This window comes from Sardina pilchardus, chromosome 13 (genome assembly GCF_963854185.1).
Source record: "Sardina pilchardus chromosome 13, fSarPil1.1, whole genome shotgun sequence".
NCBI lineage: Eukaryota > Metazoa > Chordata > Actinopteri > Clupeiformes > Clupeidae > Sardina > Sardina pilchardus.
Window position 1 is genome coordinate 22,381,601 of NC_085006.1, and position 15,913 is coordinate 22,397,513.

The window sequence follows — 15,913 nt, forward strand, 5'->3', positions numbered from 1 at the left end:
AGTATGGCAGACACTCCAGGCTGTCAACTTCTGCCATAAGCACAACGTTAGTACCGACTCCTAATTCTCTTTGTGCTTAGGACAATGACAGTTTCTGGAGAGGGGGGGTGAAAACACACACACACACACACACACACACACACACACACACACAGCTTCTGGCCAACAAGAGCTATCGCGTTACCTAATCAAGGCACCGTTCTGACTTCTCTGTATAGCGTAAGGTTGCCAAGTCATGACTGCAGCAGCTAGATTTCTGACCCCCCTCGGCCAGATTTCCCACGGGCAGCGGAGTTTACACAAGTTGTCAAAACATGCCGCCTCTCGTGGATACACATCTGAAAGGGGACACCTCATCTGTAATGACAAAAGAGAGCTCATATTGCACTGAATGGAGGAGAGAAGATTCAGGCTGTGTGTGGATTTGATGTAAAATGACTTCTGTCAGGGTTGCAAGTAGTATAGATCAAGGTGTCATTATCAGTAATAATAAACAGGCCCGATCAACATGTTTAGTTTAGTTTACTGTACCATTTAAGAGCACTGTGTGCATTTTTGTACATGCAGTTTTGTTGACAGAATGTATATGTTTACATTTTTGTGTCCCCATTTGTGTGTGCTATACTTACTGTATATTCTTTATGTGTGTGTTTTCGTGTGTGTTGATGTGTGTGTGTTCTTGTGTGCATTGACGTGTGTGTATCTGTGTGTGTGTGTGTGTGTGTGTGTGTGTGTGTGTGTGTGTGTGTGTGTATACCAGTGCATCCACCGGGACGTGAAGCCTGAGAACATCCTGCTGACCAAGACTGGAGTCATCAAGCTGTGTGACTTTGGCTTCGCTCGCATCCTCAGTGGGTCACCTGAGCATGACACCAACCTCACACACACACACACACACACACACACACACACACACACACACAGACAAATATATCACATATAAGCACCCCCCTCCATATACACCTGCTCATGACACGGTCCTCATCACTACCCCAGCCCCACCCCCACCCCTCCACATCCCACACACACATACACACACACACGCACACACACACACACACACGCACACGCACACACACACACACACACACACACTTCATTACCTCTGTCATCCCTTCCGTTTACACAGCATTAACCTCCACGCCTCCACCAATGACTTATTCATCACACCTTCTCTATCACGTCTCCCTCACCGTTTTCTTTTCATCTCTCATTCTTTGCTTTGTCTCTTTCCCTTTGTTCTATCTCTCTCTCTCTCCTGTCCCCATTCAGAGCAGTGTGTGTGTGTGTGTGTGTGTGTGTGTGTGTGTGTGTGTGTGTGTGTGTGTGTGTGTGTGTGTGTGTGTGTGGAGGAGGTCACGGTCCCCAGTTCTCTGTTGACGTGGACCTCGCCTGCCCGTGCATACGGTTTCAGTGTATTGTTACCATGAGTCTAACATGTGCTCCATCCATCAACGTCCCCTTGTAATCCTCTCTGTGCAATGCACAGGAGTGTCGTTCAAATGAGGCCCTTTGTTTGTGTGCAAGTGTGTGTATGTGCTGGTTGTGTGTGTGTGTGTGTGTGTGCAAGAATCTCCATCTGTGTGTGTGTGTGTGTGTGTGTGTGTGTGTGTGTGTGTGTGTGTGTGTGTGCCCACAAGAATCTTCATCTGTCTGTGTGTGTGTGTGTGTGTGTGTGTCTGTGTGTGTCTGTGTATGTGTGCGTATACCAGCGGGGCCTGGAGACGACTACACGGACTACGTGGCGACGCGCTGGTACCGCTCGCCAGAGCTGCTGGTCGGCGACACGCAGTACGGCCCGCCGGTGGACGTGTGGGCGCTGGGCTGCGTCTTCGCCGAGCTGCTCAACGGGAACCCGCTCTGGCCTGGACGCTCCGACGTGGACCAGCTCTACCTCATCCGCCGCACGCTGGGTATGGAGGGGATCTCAACACACTTTTATACGCGTGTAGCATGCTGGACTACAGTTTAGCATGTTGGACTACAGCGTAGCATGTTGGACTACAGTGTAGCATGTTGGACTACTACAGTGTAGCATGGTGGACTACAGTTTAGCATGTTGGACTACAGTTTAGCATGGTGGACCACAGTGTAGCATGTTGGACTACTACAGTGTAGCATGGTGGACTACAGTTTAGCATGTTGGACTACAGTTTAGCATGGTGGTGGACTTCAGCTTGAATGGAGGAATGTAATATGTGTGATTGGCTTGAATGGAGGAATGTAGCATGTTGGTCCTCAGCTTGAATGGGTCAGACATATTTGTTTGCATTGTCACTAGCCTGAAGGTACAGTCTGAGCTTCTGGTGAAAGTTTATTGATTTGTTGCTCAAGTTCTAATATTCCACCCAAATTACTCCCCTCCCCTTCATGACCCTGAGGCAATTTGTTGATTGGCTAGAATAAAGTATGGCAAGGAGCATTCAGATAGACCGTGTAGGATTCAGGCCTGAAATGGGTCCGGCCAATTAAGACAGAAAATGGTCTTATTTAGAAGGGCTCCTCAACCTTCAGGTTGTGAAACACTGTGTAAGGTAATTTCTGTAATTGTAATGTAAAGTCACGTGACCACAGTTAGAATCTATATAATTTCCTTAGTGCCATTTGTAGGACTTGGAACCATTATGAATCGGAAGAGTTTTGCAGTTATGCATTGTTCAGGGTAGTACTAGCCACTAGTCAGTGCCTTCATGGCCGGTGATGCAATTTTCCACTGAAAGTCTACAAGCAATCAAGTTAACCTTTGACCTTTGGCCTTTTCACCCCTGTAGGTGACCTGATCCCCCGTCACCAGCAGGTGTTCCGCTCCAATGTCTTCTTCAGTGGAGTCAGCATCCCAGAGCCGGATACCATGGTAACACATGCTGCACAACACCATAGGGTTGTATGCTTACGTGTGTGTGTGTGTGTACATGTGAGAGAGAGAGAGAGAGAGAGAGAAAGAAAGAGAGAAAGAGAAAGAGGGTTTGGGTAGATCAGTTGGCAGGGCTTTAATTGACATTTGATGCTAACCCACACAGTAGCTCATTTAAATGGCCTCTGTCTCAGTTTCAGCATGGAAAAGAAATGGTATAGTTTGGATGGACCACATGTCCAAAGTATAAAATGTTTCCCAAGCAGAACAGTTAATTAAAAGTAGATTAATTAACATCTTTATTCTGTAAAGATCTTCCATTTATGCATAGCCAAACCTCCATTTCAGTATGGAAGATGGGACTCAGAAGTGCAAACTTGTTGCCAATGGTAGCCATTAATTCTTTTCATCTTTCGTTCTCATTATCATCCTTAGTTTGTCATCATTATAAAGTTCTCGCTACGAAGAATATTGGCCCTCAAAAATTTGGGGTGACCCATTCAATTTATCGTACTTAATTATTCTTTTTCTTAAAGTATATTTTTTGGGGCTTTTTCCTTTATTCGGATAGAACAGTGAAGAGTGACAGGAAGTAAGTGGGAGAAAGAAGTGGGGTGGGATCAGGAAATGACCTCAGGTCGGATTTGAACCTGGGTCCCGTTGGCACTTGGACCGGAACATGGTGTGGGCAACTTGGATCACTCATGCCAAAGTACCCCCCGACAATTTGTATTATTCAATGCAAGATTCTGTATCATTCAACGGAACATTCTGTGTCATTCCGAAGAGCCGTATGCAGAGCCATATAGATACATGTATCTACAGTATATGGCTCTGGCCGTATGTAGTCAGGGAGGCTTATGAGGCTGTTTGTTTGGTCTGTAGGAGCCACTGGAGAAAAGGTTCCAGGGAGTGTCCCCCCAGGCCCTTACTGTTATGAAGGTGAGAACCCATTGGTGTGTGTGTGTGTGTGTGTGTGTCTGGAACATTTCTGATGTCATCCTATGGTTACTAAGTGACATTGGAATGAGTTGACGACCATATTTAAAATTAAGAAACTGTAAATTGATGAAGGTGAGAACCTATGTGTGTGTGTGTGTGTGTGTGTGTGTGTGTGTGTGTGTGTGTGTATTGAGAGGGGGGAACGAGAGTAATAAAGATCAGATCAGTTTAATTTAATGAGTAAGGTGTGTGTGTGTGTGTGTGTGTGTGTGTGTGTGTGTGTGTGTGTGTGTGTGTGTGTGTGTGTGTGTGTGCACAGTCGTGTCTGGTGATGGATCCATCTCTGAGATTGTCCTGCGAGGAGCTGCTGGAGCTGCCCTACTTCCAGGAGGACGGGGCGGCACCTGTGGGGCGCGACAGCGAGAGGACAGGGAGACGACACGAGAAGGGCTCCCGCCGCCGGGGGCCAGGGGTACGACACCGCCACCGCCACTGCTGCCTGTCCCTTAGTTCTCTCCCACAACTCTCGTTCTTTCTTTCTATTCTTTCTTTCTTTTTTCTTTCTTTCTGTCTTTCTTTCTTTTTTTCCATTTTGATCTTTCTATACCCCCCCCCCCCCAGCTCCAAAATGCACAAATAACATTTTAAAGTTACCTTATTAGTATTAAAGGTTGTTTTGAGTAACTGTCTGGGTAGTGTTGCCAAAGCTAGTGTTAAAACAACAGTGTACACACAGTAGACTCTCCTTTGTAATATTCAGTGGCGTAATGTCACAACAACTAACATAATGAGATTAAATGTTTTCTCTATTTTTCATCCCCCCCCCCCTCTCTCTCTCTCCGTCTCTCTCTCAGCCCCAGTACCTGCCACAGCTTGCTGGGAGTAACGTCTCGCCAGCACCCGAGCACAAGAAACAGGTCAAACCCAAATACGACCACCACTTACCCAACATCTAAACACGCGATGGAACAAGAGAGAGAGAGAGAGAGAGAAAGGGATGAGAGAAGGATACTGTAGGAGACATTCTATGCTGAACAGCCTCGAGGAGAGAAAGTGAGGAGAGGAGTGTACATTTCACTGATTGGATGCGTGCATTGGTGCTGTGAGTGCACTTATCTACTGACGTACAGAAGGATGCAACCATGGCCTGTCTAAGTGGGGGCTAGTGTTGCATTATACTGTCGAGAGGTTACTGCTACTCTAACATTATCAAGGCTGTAGAGGACCACTGTCCCAGCTGAAAGAATGGAAATAACCTGAATGCAATAACTCACAATTGTAGAAAATAGCACATTATAGAAAATAACATGTAATGGATGGAAGGGTTTTTATCAGCCAACAACTATGCCAGTCCTAAAAACAAATGGCACCATGCAGTATACGTAGTTCAGGGTGTTTTGGTTCGATTTTCTGACTGAATGTGATGTTTAGCGTGTTTTGGTACTCTCTGCACTAGTGTATGTGTTTGTATGAAGTTGCATAGAGTTCAGTTTAAAGTAAGGTTCAGGGTTCAGACCAAAGATTCCTGACGAGACGAGACAAGCCGCGACGTTCTAAAACGTTGCAACTGCAACTAAACATGTTCTGCTCTGCGACGGCTTGCAACGGCTTGCAACTACGTGCAACTTCTAATTCACACTGCTGCAACTCAGTCTCGTCGCGTCGGGAATCTTTGATGTGAATTGGGCTTAAGACTTGAATCATACACAGCATTTTGGTTCTGTTTATGACTAGATGAACTGTGCAGAGCACTGTGACACCACTTGTACTGTAAGTGGGTAGCATGACCCAAAGCATAAATTAGAGGCAGTGGGCGCTGGCATCTAATATGTATGAGGCAGACATTTATTATTAACAAAAGCAAAATGCACTATTTACAACTATTTTTTTTGAAGAAAATAAATGTTGTTTTTTTTTGTAGAAAAATATTTAAAAAAAAGAATAGTCCAGGATTACAGTGTAGTCACATTCATAAAATAAAAGCTGAAATCATGCAAGATTGTCTTTTTTTTTTACAAATCAAATCTGTCTCAAAACAAAACATAGTGATACATATTGAGAATTCTAAGCAAAACATCATTGACCCGATCCCAATGTCCGGACTCACGGACTCACAGACTTTGGTGCGTGTTCTCGCGAAATTCGTAAGGGCTTAGCTTAGGGTTGTCCCAATGTCTAATTACAACGGGTGTGAGGGTTTGAGTACACACTTACCGAGCCCTGCATCGGTGCAGACATGACCTAAGGGAATTACCCACAGTTCAAAGTGTTGTGACGTTTACTGCGGAGATCATAGGAAAGTTCCAATGACTTCACAACTGTCACAGGTGGGGCGGTAGACTGCATTAGATTGACTGATGTTACGATCAAAGACATTCTCGAAAGGTATGATGATACTGCAGGGTCCTTCTGACACCTGACATGACTGCTCCTTGCCCTCCACTATCGCGTTGCAGACCTGGGACCTGCACATATATTAGTGGATGTCGGAGGCACACAATAGGCCTTTTATTCTATTGGCGCACAGTGCCATGTGGTATTGCCCTTCAGCGATCTCGGAAACAGACACCAAAGGTAAGGTAATAGATATGTCAAAGGTATGAGCAATCAATAGAGGGACCGTTTCTGTAGTCAAGGAGACTCTCATGAACAGCTTGGCAAGTCACACCTGCACCTAAGTAACCTGTAAAGTGCAGTGAAGTGTTTTTTGAGGACAGAAATGAAAATCATGATTTCCAGTTAGCCTATAGCTAACATGGCTAAAAGGAAGTTATAGGCTAACTGAAATATCCCACTTCCAATGAGTTATGCTATACTGGGCTAACTGTGCCAAACTTGAGTATTGCACGTACAGAGAAGAAAAAGGTATACACTGTATCTTCTTATTGAGATGGCAAATAAGCTAATTTACTAGAAAGTTGAGTGTTGCTTTCATTTACATGTATTTATTTAGCAGACACTTTAATCTACAGTGAGCTACAGGGGCCATTGCCCTGTTAAGTCCGGGTTAAGTGTCTTGCTCAAGGGCACAACGGTGGAGGAAGGGTATTTTACAACTTTTTAGAGTATACTGCATGCGAGCCCAGCTAAATACACTACCACGGCTCCTGTCAATAATACTGGAAGGGGACTGCATGTGTGCAGTTTATTTACTGACTGGCAGTACCAATGTCAATCAGCGGGGGGTGACGACTAGCTGGTACTGAGCAGGAACTTTAACAAAGCTGCTGAACTCAGGGTTTATGTCCAGAGTGGACGGTCCTCCAGGGGTGCTGAGTTGGAAATGCTGCACTATGGACACCAGGAAGAGCAGCAGCTCCATCCGTGCTAGTGACTCTCCCACACACGCCCGCTTACCTGAGACACAAACAGACCTGTGTTGGAACAAGGCCCTGCAAGGTTTTACCCATACATATTCTCTTAAAGGAGAAATCTAGCAATTATTCACACAGATCTCCATTTGTTAAGATCGGTGAGTACTATTGGTAGTAGGCTACGAATAAAAACTAAAACAATCGATTTTACCTAGCTCGAGTTCTGCAGCTGCAGCTGCCTTGCTGCTTTAGGAGATCAAGCGAAAAAATACTGTATTTTTTCCTTAAAGAGTCAAAGCACTGACAAACTTAGTACTCACTACTTTGAAGTATATTTTAGCATATTTAGATGTGTTAAATGATAATTATGTAGTGAAAGATAATTGATCGCACGGCAAACAAAAAACAACAAATTTGTGAACAGTAGTAGACGATGTTTTCAGGTTTGCATAGTTGCCCTTCCTACCTGCAGAGAAGGGAAGGAAGGCTGGGTTCTTCTTGAAGTTGCCATTTTGGTCCAGGAAGTGGTCTGGGTTAAAGGCCCAGGCGTTCTCCCATTGGTCCTCATCTCGGAGAACAGAGTGCAGCATGGGAATGATCACTGTGTCCTACAAGGGGTCAGAGGTCATTGACCATGATACAGGAAGTTTGTGATTGTCAACCCCAAGAGTTCTGAATTCTTCAATGCCATGTACAGATCTATGAAAGTGATTGATTTTGTTACACCATAATTTCCCGGCTATTGACTGAGGTTTGTAGCCTAATAAGCCAGACCCACATCAAGATGTACTGTAGGGTCTCACCATTGCAGGGCTCAATCGGAGGGGTGGGATAAACGGTTGTCTTACAAATTCCCTCTCCACTAAACGAAGGAGAAGGAATGCTAAACGAATCATCTTCTTGTTTTCAAGTAGTGGAATGCTTAACGGTCGCAACTTCTGATCGCAGGTCAGTCGTCATTATGTTAAGCCCACCTACCGACTCTATACACGATGTGATTGACCCGGCCCTCGTTGAAACTGGCCAGCTCCCATGAAGTCAACCAAGAGTTGCTAAACTACCCTGACAGCAAATTAGATTTGCTGCCACTTTAGGGCGTCTAGATTTCTAGGCTATGAGGTTTGTACAATGATTTGCTATATTTCAGTTATGAGGTACACAAGGGCAGGCTATACACTAATCCAGCGTGAACTTTATGAGCGCTGCCATCTTGAATATCGCCATTACTGCGTGCCTGCTGAGTGTGACGGGTGACACTTGCCTGTGCTTTTCAATGAGAGCATCCTGTCAGAGAATGTCTAACAAGAGATCCTGCTCATGAAAGAAAATGTCAGGTGAAAGGGAACATTGGATAAATTATGTCAGACTGTGGCCAAAACTTACCGATGAAGGTAATTTATTAACAACATAAGTTATTAAGACGTGTATTAATGACAGCTAACCTCTGCAACAGCCGCCTATGGAACCAATGGGCTACTTTCTTAGCAGCCAGCCACGCAGTAATGGCGGCGCTGCGTTACTTCCATGTTTCGCTGGATTAGTGTTTATATTGGAATGCATTTAATTTTTTCATTTTTCTCTCTGATTAAAGAGGAACTATGCAGGATTGGCGATTTCATCTCTGGTTTCGGTTTCGTTTTTCGCTTTCGCTCGTTTTATGCTTGCATTTTCTCTGCAGAGCTTCCAGCTTTAGCGTGTATATTTATACATGTATAGGCTATATTTAAATATATAAATTGCAAGCGTGGTTCTTCGTCTCAGACTTCCAGATGTAAACAAGGAGCGATCGTCTCCTGCAGAAAGTTGCATAGGGTCTCTTTAAATCACACACTGAGCTATTGGGCACTGCAGTTAATATGGGTGCAGTCAATACACAGAATTATATTTTTAATAAAAAAAAAAAAACACACTGCCATGCAGCATACACACAATGTATGCTGAATAGTACTATGTCAGGACTCTTAACGGGTTCAATACCCATTTAATGATTAAAACTCGATTGAACATCATAATGATAATGACACAACGCATGAAATAACAGTAAAATAACAGTAAAAAAAGTACCATTGAGGAGCAGCTATCTGACCCACCTTAGGAATGATGTAGTCTCTGAATGAGATGTTCTTCATGGCATAGTGGGGAACACTGAGGGGTGCAAAGTCCAAGCTACGCTGAACTTCATGGATGACAGCATCGGTAAAGGGGAGGGACTTCCTCTCTTCCATTCGTGGGACGCCGTGTTGGCCGAGCAACCCGTCAATCTCCTTCTGCATGTGCTCTGCAAAAATGACATTGATTTGACTGTTCAGTGGTCAACGGTAGGTCAGTAGTTCTCGGAACATTGAACTCTGACTTTGCAAACATCTGTAAGTTCATTTGGATGCATGTTTTAGAGTAGCCAGAAGGACTTGGTTGTGACTAAACCTCCCTCCTGATAACTAAAACACGTCGTAGCATATGTAAGTTTGCAGGTTCGAGACCAGGGCAGGGTAGGGCTAAAACCTCAGTCTGTGCATCAATACTATGCAGGTTATGCATATAGACCTATATTTGTATGTGTGTGTGTGTGTGTGTGTGTGTGTTTGCGTTTGAATGTAAGTGTAAAAAAGTGCATACCTTGGATATCTGGGTGCTTTATAAGCAACATGAAGGCATATCGGAGGGTGGTGCTGGTGGACTCGGTCCCAGCCATGAAGAGATTCAGGACTGTAGCCACCATGTTATCATAGATGAACTCAGATTCAGGCAGGTCCTTCTCCTAACAGCAGGAAAATGTATTGGTAAAAGTTGGTGGGAAAAAATATTCATGCTTCTTAGATCCATGTAGGCTTGGCATAGTGCCAAATAGACCACATTTGAGAAAGCTGTACTGTAATGTTTAGTGAATGACTGCTCCTCGAGATTGTTTATACGATACAGAGACATGTACTGCACAATGTGGAGGCCCCTGTTGCCCCCTCCTCCTCCTCCAGACCAGCAGCAGCAGGAGCAGCACCAGGTCAGCCAGCAGCAGCATGCTGGACTCAGACATGATAACTCACCTGTAGTGATCGCTCTGTTTGACTCTCTCTCTTTACCTGTCTTGTTAGTCCTTTGCTCTCTCTCTCTGATTACCCTAAGCTGTATCTCTCTCATTGTGTCTCTTGCTATTTGCTATTTAACTCTCTTTCTCCTATCCTGAGGCGGGGTTAATACTGAGTGTCTCGATTGGAGCTGATACAGAGATGTACAATGTGAAGAGATGTCTAACTGTAATTCTCCATTTTGGCATCGCTAATATGTCTAGCTGGCAGGACATATCTGATTATTTTGATTAAACATCTACAGCATGCCCACATCAAAATAACGTGCCAACTTGTTCTCGGAAGCTCACCTGGTTAAGTCTGATGAGGAAACAGTCGATGTAGTCTCGAGGGTTGTCTGGGTCCAGAGACTCTTTATGCTGGTGGATCTTCTCTATAATAAAGATCCTAAGTTGCTCCATCTGCTTGAAGACGTTGTGATGGGGCCCAGGGAGGTGATCCATCAGCTTGGGGAAGAGGTTGTACAGCTGTGCGGGAATGGGAAGGAAGGAGAGTGTGGTGGTTTTTTTCAGATCATATGTGGTTTTACAGACTCGCAGGATATATTCATGGTTCAAAGGCTTTAATGTTGGGCCTACTGCACTTGTTGTAATGTTCCTGTTTCTTCCACTTTCTGCAAACGCCCTAGGGCCTCGGTATGTGCTGAACAAGCATCAAGACCAACTTAATTACCGCATAAATAAATCAGAAGAGCAGTATGAGGCAAACACCATACCAAGGCTCTTACACATGGTCAAGGGAGAAGGGAGGTCATCAGCTGGGAGGGCTCTGAGGAAGGCAGACAAGCCTAGATATCAGCCAACTCTCATTATACCTAAAACTTAAGCATAAAACCTAACTTGCAACATCAGTCATCATAGCCAAGAGAATCTCTATCATTTTTAATTGGCCTTACTGACACCTAAAAGCAGAGAAATAGAAAGACACAATAATTCCTAGATGGTTGTATCATTGTAATGAACCACACTCTATACTGACACGCTAAAAGAAGTTTGGATTGACACGGGTGGGGACATCGAAAGTGTGTTCCAGGTGTATATGCATCAGGCCCCAGCTATCCTTAGTCAGGGCGTTCATCGGGGCCCCAGCGGATCACATGCACCTCACCTTCTCCCTATTGTTTTGACTGTCAGCCTGAAACTTTGTTTTCGCTGTACATTGAAGATCAACAGTCTACAGAAATATCCTGTCTGCATTGTCTCCTACGGACGCCTTGTTCCAGAGTGCTATTTAGTATATAGGTAAGTGTTAAGTGTTAATTAGTGGTAATTGGATTCAGGAAGTGAATATTTTTTCCACGACACAATTAGAGGTTCTTTTTTTTTTTTTTTAAAGATTATTTTTTGGGCTTTTTATGCCTTTATTTGGACAGGACAGTAGAGAGAACGACAGGAAGTGAGTGGGAGAGAGAGTCGGGGTGGGATCTGGAAAGGACCACGGGGCGGGAATCGAACCCGGGTCGCCAGCGTACGGTGCAGGTGCCCCAGCCAGTTGCGCCACTGCGGGGGCCACAATTAGAGGTTCTTGAGTGAGATTTTGAAAAAGGACACATCAAGAAAACAGTGCCGCCCCGAGTGAAGCAGGTCTCAGCAGCCGGTTCTCCAATGGAGACATAGAGGGGAGATTGGGTTATACTGTTGATCTCATAGACTGTATAGTCTATGGTTTATCTGTAGAAGTGCCTGTATATTTATGCTTACAGTATATGTTAGTTTTATGTTTTATGTTTTAGTATACTACAATTTTGATTATTATGGTTAAATGGTATTGATCTACGCAATAGAAAAAGTCAGAAAGATGCATGTATTCTGAAAACTTTTGAAGGTCAAAAGGAGCAGACAGTAAGACTGATCTGCAAGGTGTTGTGTGTTGTCTGCTTTGCCTCCTGAATAAATCCTACTCTTGGAGCAGGCGGCCTGACTCCTGGGCACGTTATTGGCTTTGTATCCCGAATAAATCCTGTTCTAGAGTAGGCGGCCTGGCACACAGACACACTTGTATTTTATATTCATGGTGATATTTTTTCTCAGAGTAGACATAGCAGCTAATTTGATTTTATGCTGTTTGATTGATTGATTTCATGGTACTTTCCATTTTTGTGTTGTTTGCTTTGCCTCCCGTAATCCTGCCTACAGAACAGGTGGCTTGACACACAGACACACACCCTGTATGGTATTTTCCATTTTGTATTGTTTGCTTTGCCCCTTGTGATATTGCTCCCCCTACGAATGACATACAGACATGCACAGGTGTATGAGAAAAAAACATTTGTTGTTTCAAATAAAGTCAGATGGCAAGAGAGGCTCCCACAGGTATAAAATAAAAATTGTGGTCTCAAATTAGGAAATTGGGTATAAGCCAGACCACTCGGAATAAAATTCATGGTCTCAATGAGTTGATATCGCCGACCCTAAAGGCAATTGAGAATAAGCCAGACCGATCAGAAAAAAATGAATGGCGCTCAAATGAATCGGTGATATCAAACAAGGCAATTGGGTATAAGCCAGACCACTCAGAATGAAATTCATGGTCTCAGTGAGTTGATATCACCGAACCTAAAGGCAATTGAGTATAAGCCAGACCGATCACAATAAAACTGAATGAATTGAATTTCCCCTTGGGGATCAATAAAGTATCTATATATCTATCTATCTAAAATGAATGGTCTCAAATGAATCGGTGATATCAAACAAGGCAATTAGGTAGAAGCCAGACTATTAGTACATAATTTAACCCCCTGGAGTCTCAATCCCCTGAACACTGAGTTATTAAAAAAAAACAAAAAAACAAATCATTGCATCCACTTTACTCACATATCATTATTGTTGAGGCATGTGTGCATATAGGAGAATAACATTTGTTGTTTCAAATACAGTCGGGTGACCAGAGACTATATATGTACAGTATATATGTATATGTATAAGAATACATATACAAGTATATATATATAAGAATAAAATTGTGGTCTTAAATAAGTCAAGTGACCAAAAATGGCACAGACAGGCAATTGGTGAAAGAGCCATATCATAAGTATTTAAAGTTATTGTAAACAAAGAAGTAGAATCTATGTGTGGCTAGTGGGCCAAAGGAGTCTTACATACCTGCACACACACAGGCTAGTAGAATCCTACACACCTACACACACCCAGGCTAGTAGGCCCTTTACACACACACAGGCTATTAGGACCTTTTACACACACATAACAGGCTAATAGGCCCAAGGACCACACACACACACACACACACACACACACACACACACACACACACTAGTAGGCCAAAAGACCTTACACACCTACACACACACAGGCTAGTTAGCCCTTTACACGAGGAGGAGGTGTAGCAGTACGAGTTGTGGTGCTTTTACCTGTCCCATGGGGCTGCTTGCAAAGCGTATTGTAGCTCCGATGATGCGCAGCAGACGCAGGAAGTTGACGTCGTCATAGCTGAAGCGCTGCCCGAACACCAGCGCACAGATCACGTTGGACACGGCGCGGCTCAGGAAGAATGTTGGGTCGAACGGGGTCGCTGGGAGGAGAGTTCAAGAGTTAAAAATCAACAAATGCATGGATACACACTTGAGACGCACACACACACACACACACACACACACACACACACACACTAACACAGACAGACACACACACACACACACATACTGTACACAAAGACACAGACAGACAGACAGACAGACAGACAGACACACACATACACACACACACTGACACAGACATAGACACACAAACACACACGCATGCACGCACGCACGCACGCACGCACGCACGCACGCACACACACACACACACACACACACACACACACACACACACACACACACACATCACTCACACTTGGTGTCTCTCAGGCTCTCCAGCAGGTGGCGGCTCTCCTCCAGAGTCCACTGCTCCATCCTCTTGCGGCCCATCCCAAAGTCTCTGAGCGTGCTCAGTGTGAAGCGTCTCAGCTGGCGCCAGCGCTCACCGTTACTGATGGCCAGACCTGATGATGAAAAGTAAAAAAAAAAACTCTCTTAATTTGCTTTGACTTATTGGAGTCCCCAAAGTGACATTTGGAGCACTTCGGCTCATCATACAGACAAAGGTCATCACCATTTAAAATAGGTCATAGGTCAAAGGTCACCACTTGATGATGATACGCCGCACTTCAAAACTACCAGCACTTCTATAAAAACTCAGGGCAAGAAGTACTTATGACATGAGAGGAATCTAAATGGAAATTGAACGGATCACTTTTGTGATCATCATTTGTTTGTTTGTTTGTTTGTTCATTCATTCATTACTTTTTGCACTCACCATGACCCTTGAGAAGTCTATCGAGGAACGGGACTTGTGCCCGGCCTGCAAAGTCATCAGCCTGGTCCACTAGCGCCTCCCTCACCGCCTTGTACCCGCTGAGGACCACCATCCGCTGGGGTCCGAGACGCACACTCATGACCGGGCCGTACTGCTTACTCCACTGGGATGGGAACACAACACACCAACAGTGAGTTCTCAGGGCATCATTATGACTTTGTTGTGACTAAATAGTGTTTATTTGAACATCATAGCATGTGATGTTTTAGTGATTAGCTATGGTTGTGCTATGCAGGTATGGTGGACTGCTTTGCAGGTAAAACCAAAAAAACTTGGAAATATTTGAAATCACACTGTGAGAAAGTTTGACCTTCTGTTTTGGTCAACAACTTCCAAATGTACTGAATGTCCAAAACCATACACACTCTCACTCACTTGCCTAAATTCTCTCTCTGTTTCTGTCTGTCTCTCTCTCTGTCTCTCTCTGTCTGTCTGTCTCTCTCTCTCTCTCTCTCTGTCTCTCTTTCTCACTTTCTCTTATGCAGCAGCACACATATTGAAATAGCCCTACACAGTACATTAATAAACTAGAGTAACTAGTAATAATAACTGGACCTCACCTTCAAGAAGGTCTCAAAGGGCGCTCTCTTGTTCACTTGGGGCAGGTTTCCCAGCAGGGGCAGTCCAGTGGGGCCTGGGGGCAGTGGAAGCCCCTGTTGCCCCGTCCTCCTCCAGACCAGCAGCAGCAGGAGCAGCACCAGGCCAGCCAGCAGCAGCATGCTGCACTCAGACATGACGCACCTCCTTTAGGTTAGTGGCAGCTGTTGACCAGGTCTCAACAAACGTCACTTTGAGGACACCTGCGCAGTGGTCACTCTGTTTGATTTTCTCTCTTTACCTGTCTTGTTAGTCGTTTGCTCTCTCTCTCTGATTACCTTTCTGTCTGGTTTAATAAGCTGTATCTCTCTCGTTGTGTCTCGTGCTATTTGTGTGAACAAATCTCTTCCTCCTCTCCTACTGTGTTGACATGGGTCGATAGGAGCTGATAAAGGCAGCAGAGCAGAAATGGGTTTAGTGCCTTCTGGATTTTGACCTCCGCCTGGACTACACGGCGAGTTTATGTCCTGCTGTTTTTCTGCATACCTCGTGATTTGTGTTTCCACTCCAGATTCTCACTCCTGTGTCTGCACATAGGTTTACTATGCTTACTATAGGCTAACTATATATTTACTATGCTGTCTATAGGCTAACTATAGGCTTACTATGCTTTCTACAGTCTAACTATAGGCTTACTATATGCTTACTATAGGCTAACTAGGCTTACTATAGGGCAATTATAGGGTAATTATAGTGGGCAGAGGATAGATCTCACACTGGAGACCTGGGTTTGATTCCCTGGTGAACCTG

The 15,913-nt window shown here is 44.4% G+C and overlaps 3 protein-coding genes across 4 annotated transcripts in view; 1 reads left to right on the forward strand and 2 right to left on the reverse strand.

Moving 5' to 3' along the window:
- The window catches only part of LOC134099038 (transforming growth factor beta-1 proprotein-like), a 33,708-nt gene extending 33,417 nt beyond the window's left edge, over positions 1-291 (reverse strand). The window contains exon 1 of the mRNA XM_062551716.1: positions 185-291. The gene's annotated coding sequence lies outside the window, so the exon portion shown is untranslated. The remainder of the gene's footprint in view (positions 1-184) is intronic.
- LOC134099039 (cyclin-dependent kinase-like 1) overlaps positions 1-5,470 on the forward strand; it is a 9,134-nt gene extending 3,664 nt beyond the window's left edge. For both annotated transcript variants that reach the window (XM_062551718.1, XM_062551717.1), the window contains exons 4-10: positions 1-46; positions 761-851; positions 1,713-1,913; positions 2,772-2,854; positions 3,740-3,796; positions 4,116-4,268; positions 4,651-5,470. The exon at positions 1-46 is cut by the window's left edge and continues 27 nt beyond it. In XM_062551718.1, coding sequence (XP_062407702.1) covers positions 1-46; positions 761-851; positions 1,713-1,913; positions 2,772-2,854; positions 3,740-3,796; positions 4,116-4,268; positions 4,651-4,752 — 733 coding nt within the window. In that variant the 3' untranslated portion in view covers positions 4,753-5,470. The remainder of the gene's footprint in view (positions 47-760; positions 852-1,712; positions 1,914-2,771; positions 2,855-3,739; positions 3,797-4,115; positions 4,269-4,650) is intronic.
- Positions 5,471-5,620: 150 nt separating this feature from the next.
- On the reverse strand, positions 5,621-15,452 carry LOC134099037 (cytochrome P450 2G1-like). Its single transcript, XM_062551713.1, has 9 exons — positions 15,127-15,452; positions 14,507-14,669; positions 14,043-14,192; positions 13,561-13,721; positions 10,484-10,660; positions 9,727-9,868; positions 9,201-9,388; positions 7,577-7,718; positions 5,621-7,153 (listed from the first exon to the last, which is right to left on the reverse strand). The coding sequence occupies exons 1-9, from the start codon at positions 15,298-15,300 to the stop codon at positions 6,972-6,974; spliced, it is 1,479 nt and encodes a 492-aa protein (XP_062407697.1). The 5' UTR covers positions 15,301-15,452; the 3' UTR covers positions 5,621-6,971.
- Positions 15,453-15,913: the final 461 nt, after the last annotated feature.